We start from the raw sequence: 20559 nt of genomic DNA on the forward strand, positions 1-20559 counted from the left end.
AAGCAGAGGTGGGATGCCCTTGCTCCCCAGGATGGGCTGCTCCAGCTCTGCCCCAGCTGCTGCCAGCGCAGCCTCCAAGGATTCCTGGTTTCCTGAGGCACATTCCTGCAGCACTGCCCCGAGGTCAGGCTGGATTGTGTTGGCTCCTGGCCCCAGTTCACAGGGCTGTCAGCTAAATTGCACCACAGCATCGTTACTCTCAGTGATGGTGTGACAGACAGACAGAGCCCAGCTGGATTTTCAAAACCTAAGCACTTTGCAACACTGACAGGCAGGAAAAAAACAACCACCAACCCACAACCCTCTTAGTCTGAGCAGGTTTCATCTGGAAATACCCAAAGCTAGTCAGTGTAAGACCCCACAAAGTCATTCCTGCTGCACCACTTTCCTGACCAAGCCTTTTAAGTGTCACTGGGAAATCCAGAGCGATGGGTACCAGCCCCAGCCGGCGTTACCTGACCAGCCCAGTCCCCACCACATCCTCAGCACTGCCCTTCTGCAAAGGGATCAGGCAGGGCTGCAATGACTGATGGAGTTGGTGCTTTCAGACAGAGTTAGCACAAGGAGAAGAGTCAGGTTCCTCACCCTGAGTTCAGCACAGGCTGCAGCTGCAGAGAGGATGCTGGGGCTGAGCCACCAGCCAGCTCCTGTTCCAAAGGGAGGCACCAAGGGCGAGTGGGCCCCCCAAACGTGTCCCCCTGCACCAGCCCCAGCCTGAGTGTCCCCCTGAGCACCAGCAGAGGGAAGGCAGGCAGCTCAGTCCTGCAGCAGCTCTGCTGGAGCCTCTCTACAGGGACCCACCCTGGCTGTCTGCAGCACATGCTGTAATGCTGCCTCCCTGCCACTGCACGCTCGCCTCATGGCTGAAACACTTCCACATGCAGCATGCATTAGAATTAAAAAACCATTAAACCTCGAAAGGAAAAACTTTGACAGGATGCGTAATATACTAAGTATAATTAATTAAATTGGATGAGGCACTGGGGGACGAGAGAAGAGTGGATGGAGACTGCTCTTGGAAAAGGGATGGTAATGCACTAATGTTCAGTGTGTGCCATTAAAAACCAGCCTTGGAAGAGGCGAGGATGAGCGACAGGGGCTTCCAGAGATGGCACCAGCCAGTTGGGCACCTCGAACGAGCAGCAAAAGAGGTGGTAGCATGAAATGTGGCCAATTAGAGCCCTAAAAACACTATAATGATGGTGGAAAAGGCACAAGAGAGATGGAAAAGCAGAAATAGCAGCACGTTGCTAAACAGCAGTGCTCTACCAGAGACAGCCTGCTCCAGAGAGCTGCTCTCACCCACCCCACCAGGGCACAGACACCAGCCCACCTTCACCAACCAGCTCCAGGCTCCTTGGGGCCGAGAGGGGATTCATCCTGGAGAGCATCTGGCTCTCTGTGGGATTACTCTTCAGCTATTTGTAACTCCAGGTGCAGCTCCTCAGCGTGGGCAGCACCCTGCTGCATCCATCCATCCCCTCAGCAGCACCTGAGGTGGGTGGAAGCAGCAACCAAAGAAGGGGCCAGGGTGGGAGCATCAAAGGCAGCCCCAGTCAGCACAGCAGGCACAACATGATGAGACAGGCACAGTCTGGCTGTTCAGCAGGACAAAGTTTTAACAGGCTTAACAACAGCATCAGCACTGATCATTAGGCAATTACAAGTGCTGAAAGTTGACAAAGCACCAGGACCAAATGAATTATCTCCCCAAATCCTGCAGGCAGGAGCAGGGAAAAGAGAAAAGTCATTGTCAACAGCCTCTGATAGCTCACTGGGTGCAGAGCAGTAACTAAAAACTACAGGGCTGTTCATTTACTTGCTGTTTTGAGAGATGAAAGGGAAAGGCCAGGAAATGAGATCTACAGAAATATTCTCATCACTCAGGGGGTGGTGGGAGGGAAGGTCCTGGAAACACTGATACAGCCAGGATTGCTCAGCGCCTGGGGACATCTGATTCAGAGGAAGGGACTGCGTGTGTTTGGAAAGAGAAGGCAGATTCTGGCTGGGGGAATTGGCTTCTGAATCATCCCCAGCATTCCTTGCTCAGTTCTGCACATTCCTGCACAGCCGCCAGCACCGGCCAAGGGACAGTGGTGAGCTCTTCTCCAGGATGTGCCAAACCCCACTGCTGCAGGGATCTGCAGAGCTCAGCAGGAGCAGGGTGACTCCTGCCCTGAAAGCAGGAGAGGCTCAGCCTGTCACTGTGCTGCTCAAGCACAGCCCTTCACTCCCAGTGACTAGGCACGCTTTTCCGAAAAACATGCAAATGTGATTTAAAGACTCTAAGTGATACAGAATATATCACATCCCTTGGGAACCTGTTCCAGGGGGTAATTATTCTAATTCCTAAAATCATGCATCTCATTTGCAGCTGGAATTTTCCAAGGCAAATCTCCATCTCCCAAGGCTCTGTCTTGCTCACTGAACTGGGGAGATGCTCAGCAGCAGAGATCTCCTCTTCCCTCAGTCTGGTTCTGAACACGGGCTCAGATGACCAGTGTCTCCAGCAGGGTTCAGAGCACGTCTCTGAGGATGCCATCTCCCTCAGGTCCTATTTCAAGCCCAGTGGTCTCAGCTGAAAGAATCCTGGTGGATTCAAAAGGCTTTGAGAGAGCTCCTAAATCTCCAGACACGTGTTTGGGGGTGAAAGCCAATTTGTTCACCTATCCCAGAAGGTCCTGAACAGTGTCCAGTAAGCCAGGGGACATGTTTGCACTGACAAGGCATCTCCTCTCCAGCTGCTGGCCATAGCTCGGTGGTCCTTGCCAGAAAAGGCTGCTCACAGAAGGGCTTGTGTGGATTTTTACAGTAAATTAATTCAACATATCCACCTAGTAACAATGGAGGAAGACTGACAAAGGAGAGGTCAGGCAATGAGGGAATTGCAGGTAGAATTGTTAATTTTAATTACTTGTCTTCATTAAGATGAGGTTTCTGGATCCTACAGTGATGACTAATGGGTCAAAATTTTTGCATGAGTGAATATACTTCCGCTAAAGGGTGGAACAGACACAGAATATTTTTTGGATTTTACAGGGGCTTTTCCACCACATGATGCAGAGAATTCCCAGAACCCAGCAGCATACCAGAGGGGAGCAATCAGGAGGTGCAAGACAAACATTGCTATGAGGCACAGAAGTGCCCAGAAAGAGCCCAGCAAGGTGGAAGCAAGCGACAAACGAGGTAAAACAGAAGTTCTACTCGAGCTGTCTGTGTCTCCTTGGCACTTGAATGAGCTGCAATACAAGCACCAGGGCTATCTGTGCTCCTGACAGCACGGAAAGGAAACAAAAGTTTGGAACAAGCCAAACACATTCAATTTGCCTGAATAATTTAGGCTGCTGAGTTATCATGGGCCTCGTGGCCTGTCATGGAGCCAGGCTGCAGTGCACAGGAAAGGTCTGTGAATCAATGCATCCCAGGGACCCACACTAGCCAGGGAGTGCCTGCAAAAGCACCGCCTGCCAGAACAGATGCAGGACAGGGCAGCCACCCTGCCAGAGCTGCCAGGCACTCAGCATTCCTGGGCTGCAGGGGTGGGAGCCTGCCTCAGGACACACAGCAGGACATCCTGCTCACACAGCTGAAACAGGCTGCAGAGGCACAGATAACAAATACAGGGGCTGCAGGAGAACTGGAAGGGACTTCTGACAGGGGCATGGAGTGACAGGGCAAGGGGGAATAGCTTTAGACTCACGGGTTAGATAAGACATTAGGAATGAATTCTTTACTGTGAGGGTGCTGAGACCCTGGCATGGCTTGCCCAGAGAAGCTGAGGGTGCCTCACTCCTGGAAGTGTCCAAGGCAGGCTGGATGGGGCTCTGAGGAACACGGGCTACTGGAAGGTGGCCCTGCCCACTGTAGGGGGGTGGAAGCAGATAATCCCTACGGTCCCTTCCAACCCAAACCACTGTGTGATGATGATGATGATGGACTGGTAAACACAGAGAGTAAAAAACAAATCAAAGTCCAGTATACACACACATATAAACCTTCCAGGACACACGTGAGTATGCCTGACCCTCCTCAAAGGTATTTACACCCTCCAATAGTGCAGCTACTGCTCCCAAAAAAAAACCTCTGACAGTTCCTGAATTACTACTGTGCACAGTTTTAACTTCAGGTTTCCAGCCAAATTCCTCTTCCCACACAAGAGCTGTCCCTTTATAACTTCTCACCAAGCTGTACCTAATCCAGGATCCCAGGTAGCTGAGTTGAGAAAGTTCCTCTCTCGGGGCAAATGGCTCGGAGCCCTGCAGAACGTGCCCGAGCAGGCGCGGCAGCGCCGCGCGCTCAGCTGGCACCAGCTCCTGCTCTGCCTCAGCTCCTGAAAGCAGGGGAGGATTTCCTCTGACTTCCAAAGCAGTCAGAGGAAATCAAGTGCTCGACCTATTTTGGTTTGCAAGAGATGAGGACACCCACCTCCCTTGGCTTCTCAGGAAAACTTCCAACCGACGCTCTTCGCTCTTTCATTTCTCACATGAAACAGTGCAGGAACAACCACAAAACCTGCTCTCCCTCCAGCATGCACCCAGCAGAGCCAAGACTTCTCCCCAGGAAGTGCCAGAAGCTCCTGGCCTTTCACCCCCAGCAGCTGCAGGTCCTCAGCACCCCACAGGACGTGGCACTCCTGTCCCTGGCCGGAGGGACCCTGCTGTGACTGTCCCCACACCCCCAGCCGTGTGCCAGGGTGGCTCTGCAGCCCTTCCCTGGCATGCAAGGTAGCATCTGTGGTGAAATCTCACCAAATGATCCAAGAGAGTTTTCTCCAGCTGGGACTGATTGAATATAGCCTGGGCACAGGATGATGTGGGAAATCAGTCGTAGCCGAGCACAAATTGCATGCACAGAGGTAATTACTGCAGCACAAGGTTGGTAGCACCACTACCCACATGACAGTGTATCTCAGCAGTTTTCATTTCCTATTGCTTCAATTCAGAGAGGGGGCTCTTCATCTTTTTTCCCTTTTTTTTTCCCCTGTGGTTCAATTTAAACTCTTTTTCCTGCAGGGACTTACGCTCAGCCAGGATTTCTTTGGGATAAAGCTCTGCTTTCACTACAGCCAGTCATTCCAGACACCCAGATGTTCCCCTGCCTGTGACACCCAGACCTCGAGCCTGACCCATCCTGACCCAGCTCCAGTGCCCTGCTCCAGGTGTGGCTGTCACTGCCCAGAGGTGAGGGGACACAGTGACCTGCTGTCACCTGCTGCCACGTGCCAGCACCCCAGCCAGCTGTGGATGTGGTTAATGAAACACAACGTGCTGGCAGCCAGTGCAGCCAGTTACAAAGCCAGTTGTTCTTCACACTTGGAAAAGGGTGAAATACAATAAGGAAAATGGAACAAGAAGGGGTTTCTGCTGAAAAATAAAAACACCAAGGGAGCTAATGCTGAGAGTGGGGAAACTGATCACTGCCATTACAGATACTCAGCAAAAACAGGGCCAGCTTATGTGTGCTGTGATTATACACATCGTGACTAACACACATCTATAATAATACTTGCTATAAAGAACTTATTTTCCAAACAGACACAGGGGTTAAATGCAGGAGGGAAGGGGAAATGACTGTGCAAAGGCAACACACACCCAGCCAGAGCCTGGCACAGCCCACGCTCCTGCTCCCCACCCACCCACTCCCCACGTACCTGCGTGCACCAGGAGGAATGGCTGCCAAACTTCTTAATAATTCTGTGACCCATTTAAAAGTATCTAGTCCTACATTGATATATGCTGTATGAGAAATAAAATATAGCACTCCCGAGTTTTGAGTGGCAGCACTTCCCTCAAGACAGATAAAAGCTGCAGGTTCTCTTTGCTGTTTGGTGCCAATTATTACAGAGTTTTGACTTATATATTATTACATAGATCATTTAGTAAAACAACCTACACACAAACCCAGTGGTGTGTCTCCCTTCAGCAGGTATCTGCAGGAACTGGAGCAGCTCAGACACTCACCTGTATCTCCACATTTTGGAGATGGGTGGGCTCCTTCCCCTGCACCCAGGGGAGACAGAGTCCCTGCCCTACAGCTCTCTGCAGCCTGCAGCCTAATTAGCAGAGGTCCAAACGATTTATTGTTATCACACACATAAATGTAACTGCACCACACTTCAGAGGGAAAAACAACAGGCACCCAACCTGTGGCACCCCTCTGGAGAGGCTGGCCCACACCTGAACCCCCCAGGAGGCAGGGCAGGGTTTCACCTGCTGGCCCCACCTGTGCCCAGGGGGCTGCCCCGAAGCCCCCAGGCCGCATCCCTGCCCCTGCAGAGCCCGGGGTCACCACGCTGCTGGGGCTGATTATTCCTTTAATAAAGGGCTCTGTATTTTCCAGAGGCTGCAAAATTGATGCGGGTTGCCATGGTAAGCACACACTTTCCCATTTAGCAGAATAATAGGCAGCTTTGTATAATTCACTGATTTCAGATGATTTCCCACCCCAAGTGCAAGTCGCTCAAGTTATATAAGTCACCTGTTGTTTAGTCAATCTGGCAATTTTAATTAGAATAAATTTTTATGATTCGTCTTTGCAACACTTAGAGCAGCTCTGCCACCAGAATGCCGAGATGTCTGTAAATTATACAGGCCCCAATCATATCTCTCTTTTTTTCTGTTTTAATTACAGTAACATTGCAGCATTAATCATGTAAGCCTCTGTAAAACAAGTAACAGCCATCCCCTATCATAATTAAAAAGAAAGGCCAAGAAAACAGGAGCTCTGGAGTTTACCATATTTTCTCTGAAAATTATATTTTAACTTAAGAGTTTCACAAACATTGGTTCTATTTGGCTCTAATTAGTGCTGGGAAGGAAACACCGAAAGGTTAATAAGAGGTGGTTAGTTTGTAATGCAAGTGTCCCAGTGCCAGCCCCAGCAGTTCAGTCTGTTTTCAGAGTCATTAACGATGTAGATTGATTACAGGAGGAGACTGGGAAGTGCTGGCTTGCTGTGTTAGCAGAAGGTTTGGTTTTATTCATACACCTTCCCTACTGGTAAATCTGATGGCCATTACCTTGACCACTTTGCCAGGCTTCACTGCTGGGAGAAGGAAAGTGTTAAAGGCTTCCTCAGAAGTTACTGGCAGAGGGGCAAAAGAGGCCACGGGAGCCTTTTTCTGACTTGTTTGTATGGCAAAAGGAAGCTGCAAGCTTGCCCAGACTGTTTGTTTTTCTTCAAATATCTTAAAAACCAAGTATTGGGTAGTGGTTCTGGAAAAGGAGGCTTTGGAAGGGCCAGGGTTAGAACCACCCCATCTTCAGCTGAAGCCTTGGGCTGGAGTTTAGGAACAGTTAACAAAACCAAGCAGAAAGAGAAGCTGAAATTCTCTAATCTGAAATACCTCTTCCTCATATCTCCTATAAATTGCTCTCCAGTCACCCAGTAAAAATATGGGTAAGCAATGACTGAATTTGACAAAATCTCATTAAAAAGTACAATAAAACAGTAGAAACTCTCCAAATTTCTGGGCTGATCATTCATCCATTGCAAACCTACACAACAGGGCATGGATTCAAGTTTTAATTTTCCTCTCCAAGTTGCCAAAATGTTCACATCTGCTGAGTGTTCTCCGTGCTTAGGGGGAAAAAACTTGAGGATCTAAAGGTTATAACTCCTGTGACCCTGAATGGAGTAACTTCAGTGATGAAGACTCCACAAGAACTATCTTTGAAGGAACCTGGAAACTGAGGGAAGGGTGCCAGGAATGTGGGATATAGGACAATGCTTCTTATGCAAACAAAGGAGGTTGCACATCTGTTTGTTATTTGGTTCTGCTGCTGCAAAGGGGGGCTGGCTTCACTTACTGCCACGGAGATGACTTCAGTGTCACCCCTGCCCCCAGAACCTTCCAGCAAGGACTTCTCCAAGCTGTGCTCAGCGAGAGCAGCACTAAGGGAGAGCAGCACAAGGGATCTGTCCGTGCCAGCCAGCAGGTCCCTGCAGGATCAACCCTCCTGAAGTGAGCCCTGCCCTGCTCTGCTGCAGCACAGAGGTGAAGGCAGCTGAGCTCGAAGGTGGGGCCACCTGTCCCTCTGTCCAGTTCTGCCTGTCCACATCACACTCTGAAGAAGGAGCTGAGTTACATTCAATGGTCCAACAAAAGACATTATGCCCTCCACAACCCCAGTTAGGAAATGTGAGCAGGAGCTCGGGGAGGATGGAGAGAGCATGGACAAAAGCATCAGTAACCTCCACACAGAGCTGAACTCGGATCCTCAACATGCAATCATTGAAAAGCGTGGGAATCACAAGACAATCAACTCCTCTTCCCAAAGACCAGCTTACCCACTCGTCAGGAAAATCCTTCTGAGGCTTTCAAAGTACTGTGAGAAGCTGATTGCTCCCTCCAGGCTGGCCACTGCAGGAGCTCCACTGAGCTCGCTGAGGCTGCTTTGCCAGAGCTGTGCAATAACACAGAAATCAGAGGAGCTGGAATAATTGACACTGCCCTGTAAAGAAAGCTTACAGCACTCATCCATCTTAAGGGATGTGCTGTCACTCACAGATGAATGTCATACTTTATGTCTTGTGCTGCATGTGTGAATACAAGAAATTAGGTACTTTTATTAATTTGTAGAAGCTTCCAGAGAAATGCAGCCTCCAAAGCCCTAGAATATGTCACTGAGGTCTTTATGTGCATGCAGCTCTACAGAAAGGCTTTTCAGCAGAGTGAAAGGGGGCTGTAGGTAGAACGACTGCTGGAAATCAGCTTACAAAAAATCAACAGTTTCTAATACCTGTGTTTGCCTCCAGTTAATGCCATTAGTCATGTTCTCAATTCACAACTGAAATACACCCAGATACTATGGAGATGAGCGTAAGAACCAATTGGAATATTCCAGATAAAACCTGATCCCCTAAATGATGATACATCTGAATAATTTGGGATGCAACCAGCAGGAAAAGTTTCAGTGAATATCATGGGCCCATTTCTCCTTTTCATCCAAATCTTATTTCTACACTGTGAGATAGCATAAAGAAGACTTAACATAACTATTTAAATATAACTCATTTCTATTCAAAGAACCCTACCTCTTGCTGGAGTTTATGGGACTCAGGCACAATTAAACCTCTCCTGTGAGCAAAGCTACACAGATGTGGAAATGAATGCGGGATCAGGTCTTTCCAGATGACATTTCACGTGAACCTTTACTGCTGATCTGGCACCAGAAAAGTGGAAGTGATGCTTTTAGAAGCAATTCTCTGTAGAGATCCATTACTGACATTGCTTAAAACCCTCTCATTTTGATTTTAAAGCTTTTTCACTATTTTATGTCTGTGGTGACTATTTCTAACACTGCCATTTTATGATTAGCGTGTGCTTATTATTTTCATATTTTCTATTTTTGTCCTAAACAGTGAATCACTGCTTCATTGGACCAATGATTTTCCTTCTGTAATTGATGGCTAAAATACTGGCCAGCACTGAGAGTTAAGATAAGTGTGAAATCTGTTGTTTCTACCATTAAAAACCTATAATGGAAATAACTCCTTTCTGATTTCTATGCTGGCAAGAGCTCCCATGACTTAGAGAGTACGAGAGTGGCTCTTGCTCAAGGCAAGGTGAAAAAGGCAGTAGAATACATTTAAGCATATCTAGGTGCTTGTGCACATCCACACAAAGAAAACAAGCCAAACCTGCACAAACACTATGGTTGGAAGAGGGCAAAGGGATTGAAAGAAAAAAGTACCAGTATGAGGAAAACCAAGGGAGGAATAACTACCTGAATCACAAAACAGAGTATCCAGCCTCAAAGATGCTAATTCAGGTCCTGAGGGATCTAATCAGCCTCTTTGTTGAAGTAAAGATAAAACTTTTTGACAGCAAACGCTTTCTGATAAAATGGAATTTTCAATTACCCTGTGAACATCTGGTCCGTGCTGCCATTTCCAGGGAGAACCACCACCACAGTCTGCAGGGCTGGAAAACACCTCCCTCTGAGCTCTGCCCCTGGTGCTGGAGGAACAGCAGTCAGGTCCAGAGCCCACGGCAGAGCTCCCAGCAGAGCCTCACCCCACACCTGTCCTCAGGGGCAGCGTGTCCTGGCTCCCTGTACCAGCTCCACACCTCAGCTCCTCCTGGAAACCAGGGCTTCCTCCAGAGCTGCACCTGGAGCCTCAGGTACACCAGGATACAGAGAAAATCCACCCCATCCTGCCGGGAAACAGGCCAAGGCACAAGGGGAGCCCAGGAGTCAGTCCCACCCTCCAGCAGACTTCAGCCATCCCAAAACATCGCTGAGATCCAGCAGCTGCTTGAAAACACCCCTCTCTCAGAGAAATCCGTCTGGAGGTTCAGCTGAGGACTCGTTAGGATAAACTTCCAGCAGCACTTAGCACCTCCACAAACAAACAAACAATTACAGGCAGCCAGGCAATCGCTGAAGGTGGAACGGCACCAGTGCCCGCCTTCCTCGGCATCCCATTTGGTGCCAATTAGCAAGGGAAGGAAAACAATCCTGGGCTATAATGAACTCCAAATTGGGTACATATTAGAGCAATTAAAGCCATCTTTTCATCAGATGAATTTATAATCAATAATTAAGATCCTGAGGTAAAGAGGGACTGGGCAGAAGTCCTGCTCCCAAAATACCCAACGTGGCTGAGCTCCAGGCAGTATTTCTGATGACCTGCTGCTACCCACTAAAGCTCAGCACTCTCCATGCTGTGGTTTGCCATTTTTCTGGAAATCTAGGTCATTTCCAAAGGAGGAGAAAGGGCTCCTGCCAGCAGGACTGGCAGCTGGTGTCACTCCCACCCAAGAGTGGCACCAGGAAAGTGAAACACCAGCAGCTCCCAGGGCTCCCATGCCCAAGTACTGAGCACAGGTGCCACTGGTTTAAGAAGACAAAGGAGCTTGGATCCATCCAAGCCCACCTCCCTCTGCAGGAAATGCAGCATCTCAGTAGGCAAAGGCTGGCCAGACAGGTCCACACTGACCACCCTGAGCCAGCACACAGGGACCATCCTCTGCCAGCCAGCTGCAAGGATTTCTGCCAGCCAGAGCTCACCAAGGACTTGTGGTGCCTCAAGCTGAGGTCCAAGGCCAGCAGAGACTGGCCACAGGAGAGCCATGCCAGGCTCCCAGCCAGAGCATTTCCACCCAGGAGCAAACTCCAACAACAACTGCCCCACCCCATTTCTCTGGGATTACATGAGAAGCAGCTTGGGCAGGGATAACAAGTAAAGCAAAGCATGGGTACGTGAGCTGCCAGGCTGCTCTCCAGACAAGGACTGCCTGTTTGGAGCAGTATCAGCCAACACATCCTTGTCAATGAACTAGTCCTGCACATCCTTGTCAATGAATTTCTGGTGTTTTCTCCCCACCCTGCCACTCTGCCCCAAAATCAGGTAAAAATTACCAAGTGAAAACCATCTCTTTAATCATGAGGGAACTGCTGTTATCACCATCATCTCAGCATCTTGATTTTCCTGATTATTTTCTGCAGTTCCTGTTTCACAAATCAGCTCAGGCAACACTCTCTTTAACCTTTTTTCCAGCTTCTGTGACAGTAACCACTCACTTCCCTGCCTGTGCTGCTCCTCTCACTGTTCCACCAGCACCCTGATAACCTCACAGGGTCACCCCCAGCTCTTCCACACCAGACAGGGTGGGTCCTGCAGGACAAGAGAGCTGATTGTGGCACACCTGCCTGCAGGTGTGGCTGGATGTCAGTGCAGCACTACCATGCTGCTTTCCTCCCAAAAATAAACAAGAGCCAGGAGCACCAACCCCCTGGGCCATTGCAGGACTGGGACACAGACAGGCTACGTTCAGAAGTCACCTTCTGGAAATACACCTGATTTTTGGGTGTATTTTACATGCAGTGAGGAGTCCATGCTACAATGGGCTGAACCATATTTACTCCCATCTGACTCCTCTGATGAGCTCTGCCTCCAACTCAGCCTCTCCAACTTATTTGCATTGTTATCAGAGCCAGCACGCAGACTTATCAGAAATGTAATCCCTGTAAAACCCTATCTGCAGTCCACTGAGATTGGGTTTTTTGCTGAAGAAATGTGACAAAAAATTAACAGATGTTGCTCAGACCATTCACCAGGATGGGAATCAATTATGAACATTTTTGCTTCCACAGTCATCCCTTACTACAAATGCATCTCAGGAAACCCTCTCCTGATCGAAATGAAAAAGCATTTCTTTGTAATAAAAGAATAATAAATGATAGCTATCAGCCTGCATTCTCTGACACGGTGCTGGTCCGCAGAGAATTAAACTGCCACTGTACAGTTATATAAATGTTTAATTTTTTTCATCTTTGGCCACAGTAGGGTTGTCTGGAAATACATTATCGCTGCGGATGCCATCCCTCTCCAATTAGAGCGGCTGGCAGCGTGGAATGTGTAGGTGACCTCTGTGTTCCCCTCCTCGTGGAGTCTCACAGGGTTAACTATGGCCATTTAACAGACTCTATCAAGAATTAATACAGCCATCAGATTCTCCCCAGAAAAATCCCACACCCGGTGGCGCAGATGGCAAGAACTCTGTCCCCCCCGTTTGACTCTCTTATGACAGCAAAACAAAGGCTTTTAATGATGTTTACCATGAATTGAATTAAACAGCTGAAGACCAGTTCATAATCACAGCATTTTGTTTTCATATCCTTAAGTCTTTTAGCAGTGGGGCTTCCAGTTGAGCCTCAGCTCCAGCTTATCTCAAGACATAGCCAAGTGCCCCGAGGCTCCCCCGCGCCCGAGCACCAAGCCGCACTCAGGCTCCTTAATTGAAAAAGACAGGATGTTTGCATTGGATGTTTGCATCCCTCAGACATTGAAAGCGACATTCATGCCCAAGTACAAACGACACTTGGGCTCAGCTGAACTCCTCTGACTTCCTTCCTCCAGCTAATACCAGTCTGATTTCAGAGCAGGACTTCATCCCTGCACACGGGCACAAAAGAAGAGCTGCAAGCTGCCACCCATGCAGGTGAGAAGATGCAAACCCTTGCCCACCGGCCCGAGCGAATCCCTCGTGGGATGCCTGACTGATTGCCCACGTGCTCTGCTGACCTTTGGGAGAGCTGGGATGGGAGCTCTGGGAAGGGCACACACCACCAGTGCTCCGGAGGGGAGGCGGGCAGGGACCAGCTCTGGGCACAGCGCCCTAATTCCTGCCCTAATCCCAACTCCAGCACTCCCTGACTGTCAGGCACATCTCAGGGCCTTGCGTTTTCTGCCTGTGAGCAGAGGATAATCCCAACTGCTCGCTTACCTGACAGTTGAGGCATGCAGATTAATTTATATCTACCCAGCACTCAGACGACGTACGGCGCTATCCCCAGCAAGCACGAAGCATCCTCACCCACCAGGGCAGCACCAGAGGGGCATGTGGGGGGCAGTGGGCACCCCCAGGGTGCAGCAGGGGCTCACCTTGCTCGGGGCCCTGGGAGCCCATGGAGGGCACGCTGGTGTTCAGCACATCGTTGACGGCCGTGTCGCAGTAGAGGCCGCGCTGCACGTCGTGCTCGCTGTCCGTCTGGTCACTCTCCTCGTGGCCACTGTCCTTCAGACTGTTCCCCTCCAAGTCCTTGAACGTGGAGCTGCTGGGGAAACACAGCTGTCACTTACCGGGTGGGACACGGCGGGCCCTGACAGCCCGTGGTGCTGCAGTGAGACCTGCGGGGACGGGAGGTCCCTGCCCCCCCAGCAGCCAGTGACACCCCTGCAGTGACACTGCCAGGCAGGGAGAGCTGGGCAGGGACTGGGGGGACACTCCCTGACGGGCACCTCTGCACCCCAAAACACAGCGTCCAGCCTGCACCAGCCCCAGGCTGCTCCTGCCCTGGGGTCAGCCTGTGGGTACCCTCAGGCTGCCCTGCGTCCTACAGAAGCTCAGAGTGAAGCAGGATTTGAAATAAAGTTTTAAATATATACATTGAATGAGCTGTTTCTACAACTTGGCTCTCTCAAGCTGCACTACCTCATACTGAAGTTACACAAGATCTAAACCCCATTTTTTTAGGTTATGAGCCAAGTCCTAATCACTTCAAGCTTAAAAACAAAAGTCTTCCTGGAAACAGGAATGTCTTTTAATCATGATGATGCATTCTTAGTTTTTAAAAATAAACCAGTGATTCTGGGTCCAAGTTCATGCAGCTTTAAGGAAATCTGATACACAAACATCCTTGACAGCCTCTGCAAGCACAGCCACTGCTGGAAGGACCAAGGACTGAGCTGCTCCCAGATTTCCCCCAGGGCTGAGCAGCCCCCAGGCCAGGGGGATGGAGGAAGGGCAGCTCCTATGAAGACAGGCTCAGAGAGCTGGGATTGCTCATCCTGGACAAAGTTCTGGGAACAGAGCCCCTTCCATCTCCTAAAGGAGTAACTCTTTACATGGGCAAACAGTGATAGCACAGACAAAAAAGAGGGAGAGTGACTTTTTACTCAGGCAGATAGTGATAGGACAAGGAGGAATGGTTTCAAACTGGAAGAAGAGAGATGGTATTTAGATATTAGAAATAAATTCTTCCCTGTGAGGGCGGTAGGCCCTGGCACAGGGTGCCCAGAGCAGCTGTGGCTGCCCCTGGATTCCTGGCAGTGCCCAAGGTCAGGTTGGGCATTGGGGCTTGGAGCACCTGGGACAGTGGGAGGTGTCCCTGCCATGGCAGGGGTGGCACTGGGTGATCTTTAAGGTCCCTTCCATCCCCAACCATTCTGTGACTCTATGAAGAGCTGCATTTCTGGCTGCATTTGGGACCCCAACACCCTGAGAGGGGCCATGACCCAGGAGCAGGAGTCCTGTGAGCAGCAGGGACACCGTGAGATGCACCTGCCCCAGGTGGCACAGCCATCAGGGTGTCCCTGTGCTCCTTCCACAGCCAGCCGTGGCATGGGAGAACTGCACTCATTGGGAGGATCCACCTGCACCCACTTCTCTGAACTTTCTCACTGGCTGATCTGGTGTGACACGTCAGTGAAAGACTCAGCCTGGGCTTCAAAGCCCCAAAGAGCTGGAGATTTTCATTACTTTGAAAAGCCCTTTTGTGTCTCCACGGAAACCAAGCAGACCACCTACCATCTAATGCTCTGCAAAAGCACACGAGGGGGGAGCTCTGAAATACATATAAATTGGTAAACCTTCAAACATTACCTTTTAAATAAAGATGTCCCTATTGAAGCCGCCGACTTTGATTCCAGGTGACATCAAAGATTTTTAAGTTAAGAAAGCACTACAAATCTACAATTCATTTGTGTGAGTGTAGATGAGCGAGAGAGGCAGGCAGACAACACAGGAAAAGTACAAATAGATTAATTAAGTGCTGGATTTGAGAAGATTCACTCACCAAAGATAGCAGAACTACAACATCTTCATAAAGGCAAGGGATGAAAACGATGCCACAGTATGTTACAGAAAATATTTTTTGTCCTCAGATGTCTGCACAGCATTCCTGGCACCCGTGGTACTCAAGATACAAGACAAAGGTAGGAAGCAGGGGGAACCGCTGTCCTACACGGAGCTGCTGCTCGTAACGCAGGCAGCCCATGTTCCAAGGCATTTATCTTCCCTGCAGTGAGCCAGACCGTAATGCAGCAGCCACACGACGTGCCTCCACAGCTGACACTTCCTAAAGGATGGGCAGGTCTGGGGAAATCGGCGGCAGCAGCATTTCCCAAACAATGCAGCCTCGGAGTCAGCCCCGCGCGCAGGCGGGAGCGCTGCCTGCCTTCATCTTAGGTGTGAACGGGGAAAGATTCATGGATTTGGGGTTTTTTCAGGGTGCCTGAAGACTCTCTGGCGAGGAGCAGCGTGGCACAGGCCAGCCAGCTCTCAGTGTCACATTAGCACGGTTAAACACCACGAGCCACGCGGGCAAACACACCTGCCCTCCGTGTACCCGCGCGCGCAGCTCCCTGCTGCTCGGGTTCCTGAGATGTAAACAAATGGGATCTCAGCCAGGCAGATAATTGGATATTCTTACTGCTCAGATCACATCTCAACAGTTCAGGGCTGGCTTCTGCTCTCTGTAAAACCCGTGGTTCAGTGATGGCTTCTGCAGAGTCACCGAGCACAGCTGTGCTGGGCACGGGCACAGTCGTGGGCATGGCTTGCTCCCCACACACCCTGGGGAGAGAGGGAGGTGGCCAAGGAGCTGCTGGCCCCATCCTGCACCCTCCTCCTGTGCAGGGAGCTGGCCCTGCAGCAGCCCTGGTGAGGAGCACTGGCCCCGCTGGGTCAGTGCCCTTCCTGGGAGGCAGCCCAAGCCTGGCCTCCTGCCCCTGGGGCGATGCTCACCTCTGGGTTAACACAGCCCAGCAGGGTTCAGCTGGGTAACCCCGGTGTGAAATCCCCAGAGACATTCCCTCACCACTGCCAGGCTCTGAGGACAGCAGTGTTTCACCCAAAGGGGTCTGTTTCCCCAAGGGTAACTGCCAGGTTGCAGCTGAACTGATTGTTTCCTTTTGCACATGGGAAACAATCAGCCTAGCCAAGTGCTGCTTGCCTTGGTACTCAAAGTAAAACAGTGAGCTAGAGCCATGAGCTGCATCCAACCCAATTACCTGCCCCCAAACAACTTGTTGTTTTTTTAATTTTCCCCGCCTCACATGGCAGGGAGATCTCACCACCCAAATCTATCCTTTTATTCCTGTGCATTCAAATGGAATAAACTCTCAGAATTTGAAAGTTGTCAGGGTAACAGCACTCTACCTCACTTACTGCACCTTCCCAGCATGAAGAAGCCAAAGACAAGGAAAAAAATATTTCCTTTACTGCAAACCATGAGCAATGGGACTTAATGATAAATAAGTACTGTTTTAAAATCAAATTATTACTCAAAAAGTTTTGCATATTAAAACAAGCAAGTAGTATAAAAGGCAGTATGAAAGAACATTAAACCCTTGGGATCTGGCTGGGCAAAGCCAGCCCTCCAAGCAAGCCTACGTACCTTTTTATTAAATGAGCTCTGCTGTTCACGTAGTTGGAATCAAAGGAGTAGTTTTCAGTCTGGAAGGAGGAAAAGAAAACGGAGATGGTTACAAGTCTGATTTCTCCACGAGTGGGAAGAGCCAGGTTTGCAGGGCCAGGATGAAACCTTTTGAGGTGGAAGGAGCACCCCATGATGGCACAGGCCCCTGCGAGCAGCACAGAGGCAGGCATGGAAAACTCCAGTACCTGTCCGTCTTTCCACCAACTGTCACCAAAAAAAAACTGTCTGGTGACCACGGAACAATGTGCAGAGAAGAAACAATGTGACTATGCTCTGTTACAAAACTAATTGCCTTTAATTCCCTGATGGACTCAGTTCTGTGTGTGTCAATTTGACTGAAAGTTCAAAAGGCATTTTTCTTATTAGTGTATAATTAACATGTTAAAATATTTATTGCATAGATATGTAAATGCCAGCAAGGTAATCCCCTGCCAGAGAATTTAATGCGGGCACTTTTCTTTGTTTCACATCATTTCATTTGCAGAGACAGTGGGCTCTGTTGTTAATAAAAAAGCAAACAATGGGTGACATGCTTTAAAGCTGGAGGGGAGTAAAAGAAGGGGAGAGAAGTCAAAGGAGTTGTTACTTGCAAGCAAAACCCACTAACTCATTGTGCACTTGAAATGCCATCTTTTAACCCCAGATTACACAGCCCTGGGGCTCTGGAGCTGGCAGCAGGTAAGGAACTAAAAAAAGCAACCAGAAGGGAGGGGAGAGAGCAGGGGGAAAGCCACGAGGCCACGGTGGGAGCCATCAGGGGCACGTGGTGGGAGCTGTGAGCTGGGAGCTGTGCAGTGCCATGCAGCGGCAGGTGCATGGTAGCATGTGATGGGAGATGCATGTGAACCACAGTGGTGGAACATGCTGGGATCTGCACAGCCTGGCCAGGATCCTTCCTGCACTTCAGGGACCCCAGAGAATGCAGGATCTTGTACAAGTCAGGCACTCCAGCCCACCTGTCCATCCACCCCAAGAGCCCCCAGACCCGCAGGGATCCCACCCGGGCTCCCACCAGCACCAGCCCCGGCCCTGGGGTGCTCTTTGCTCCCTGAGCAGCAGAAGGAGCAGGCTTTGCTCTGCTCCCCTTCCTCGAGGACAACAGCAGCATCCTCCCAGGACAGAAATGGGAGCAACCACCTGCCCCCCAGCCCTGGCCTGCCTTCTCCCTGCCACGCTCCTCCTGGCCCCAGCCCGTGGCTGTTCTCCTTCCCAGAGAGCTGCTCTGGGATACCATGGCCTGTTTTTATGGCAATTATGAACATGGTAAAAATAAATGCATGCATCTTTAATGCCTCAATAAATAAAGGAAAGCAGAGTCTGCTGCTAACGTAATCACAATGGCAGGATGCAGGGAGAGGGGCCACAGCAGCAGAGCCCAACGAGGAACCCACTCGTACCCCAGCAGAGGTCACACAGCTCTGCCAAGATCATAAAGCACAGGCAGCCTTGGTTAAGTGTAACCTTTTCTGAAATACAGCACAATGTCTAATTTACCAAACAGGAGCCTCCCAGAGAGAAACAGGCGAGGAGCAGCGAGCCGGGGGAGTTGGCCTAGCACTGAGCACAGCTCTGTTATTACTTTCACACAGTAATTACTGCTGGGGAGTCACGCTGGAGATTTACTGCACAAACCACTGGGCCCTGCAGCTCCTGCATCCCTGCTCCTGCCGGAGGACTTTGGTGCTAAGAGCTCAGGAGCAAACAGACACACGGATTTTCAAAGCATGTGATACCTGAGGAGCTGAACACCCCAGACATCACCTGACCCTGTATTTGTCCGCCAGTCCCGGGGCTGCCATGCCAAGGGGGTCCCACAGCACTCCCCCCAGGCAGCCTCACAGCAGCCCCCAGCCCTGCAAATGAGCTGAGAGCAGCCAGTGGAGGGCAGAAGGGATGGGAGCCAGTTTTGGCACAATCCTCTCAGGGTGATAGGAGCCCCCCCCCATCACCCAGCGCTGGCAGATGTGGGATCAGCTCCCACAGGCCCAGAGCCTCAGCTGGCTCCATCCCTGCACCCCCAGCCCATCACTGTGCCCAGCAGCAGGGAGACCCCTGCAGCCACCACTGCCTCCATCACCTCCCTCCCTGCGTGTGCACAGCCCTGGGAAAGCCAGGAGGGGCACAGCTGGGTGAGAGGATGCAGACAGCACATTTCAGGTACACTGAAGAGCTTTAAAAGGCTCAGAGCATGGACACTGCATCACCAAGGCTTCAGGGGCCAAGGAATACCCAAGGTCATCCCCAGGGGAAGTCTGACCACTGCCACCAAAATCCCACGGGCTGAGGAGACACCACACGTGCTGCCATCAAACTGGCACAGCCCAGATACAGACCTGGCACTAAATCCCCCTCGGACCAACATCCCTGGGAGCTTTGCTATTGATTTCAAACCAAAACCAAGGACCACATCCTGGCTCAACTCATTCACCAACGAGCAAATTCCCCGAGATTTCTGTTCAATGGACTGGAGTCATGTCCTCCCTGTGTACTCCCTGCTCCACGTGTCCCCTGCTCAGGATGCTCTGCAGCACTGAGGAACCTCCCACATCCACGTGGAACCAGAGGGCTCCTGAGGGGCTGCACACAGCATCCGTTCCCAGGCTTGGAATTCCCCCACCACTGGACACAGCACAAGTAATGATAATTACTTCCAGATTTCAGGCAAAACAAGGAGTTACATGGCCACAAGGATGGGAAATCCTCTTCCCTGGGTCTGCACCCTCAAAGGTGAGAGCTGCCTGTGCTGCCCACGCTGGCACAAGGGTGGGCTGCTCATCCTTCCCACACTGGCACATTCCCTCCAGCCCAGGTTCTTCACTTAGCCATGGGATTATCTGTCAAGGTTATCTCCATGCAGACTAGGGGATCAAACCAGGAAAATAAAAAAGAAATGAGATTTTTCATGGAGAAGGGCTGCTTTACAGCTTGCATTATTCAATCAAAGTTCACTTGATTTAATTCTAGTTCATCCTGCAAGGTGCAACCACTTACAAACAGAGCAAAATGATGGGAAAGGAGAGCGTCTTCGACACGTCAACATTTTAATTGGGAAAGGATCCACTGCCTCTCTTAATGAGACCCAAAGAACAAAGTCAAAGCACAAAGAAGAGGGAAAAGGTAAGGCTGGCTGGCACCGATGAAAGTGGGCTCTTCATCAAGCGCATCACTGAGAGGCTGGCCCTCATCTTCTTCATTATTTTGGCAAAAGCAAATGAACTGTCACTTTCTCACTAATCAGCATCACTCCTGTAGAAATCAAAGGGGAGCCCAGCCCCGAGTCCAGCCTCTCCTTTCCACGTTCAGAGCCAGGCACAGCGAGGACCTCCCAGACATGCTGCCAGCTCTTATCTCCTCGTTGTAAGTGAAGAAAGGATGCTCACACTTGTCACCATCAGCCCCACAGCCTCTGTGCCAAGAATAAACAATACATCCCAGACACTGGAAACGCTGAGGAACACCTTGCATGAAGTCTGTGGCCTCAGCCTGCATTTCTCTTGGAGGAGAGAAGCCCTGCTGTCCCCCAGGGACACGTTTGTCCTTGCTTTCCAGATGCAGACGTGTTGGTGGCAGTGCTATCAAAGAGAGCCCTGGCTTGCCACAGCTTACCAGC

The 20559-nt window shown here is 50.4% G+C and overlaps 1 protein-coding gene across 2 annotated transcripts in view; it reads right to left on the reverse strand.

The window, feature by feature from the left end:
• PCDH19 (protocadherin 19) overlaps window positions 1-20559 on the reverse strand; it is a 60465-nt gene that overhangs the window by 15498 nt on the left and 24408 nt on the right. Inside the window, exons 3-4 of one of the 2 annotated variants that reach the window (XM_059859033.1) lie at window positions 16908-16966; window positions 13393-13562 (exon numbers count right to left, since the gene is read on the reverse strand). In XM_059859033.1, coding sequence (XP_059715016.1) covers window positions 13393-13562; window positions 16908-16966 — 229 coding nt within the window. Of the gene's footprint in view, window positions 1-13392; window positions 13566-16907; window positions 16967-20559 lie in introns of both variants that reach the window. The other variant, XM_059859032.1, reaches the window with a different exon arrangement.

The sequence above is a fragment of the Haemorhous mexicanus genome, chromosome 14 (genome assembly GCF_027477595.1).
Source record: "Haemorhous mexicanus isolate bHaeMex1 chromosome 14, bHaeMex1.pri, whole genome shotgun sequence".
Lineage (NCBI taxonomy): Eukaryota > Metazoa > Chordata > Aves > Passeriformes > Fringillidae > Haemorhous > Haemorhous mexicanus.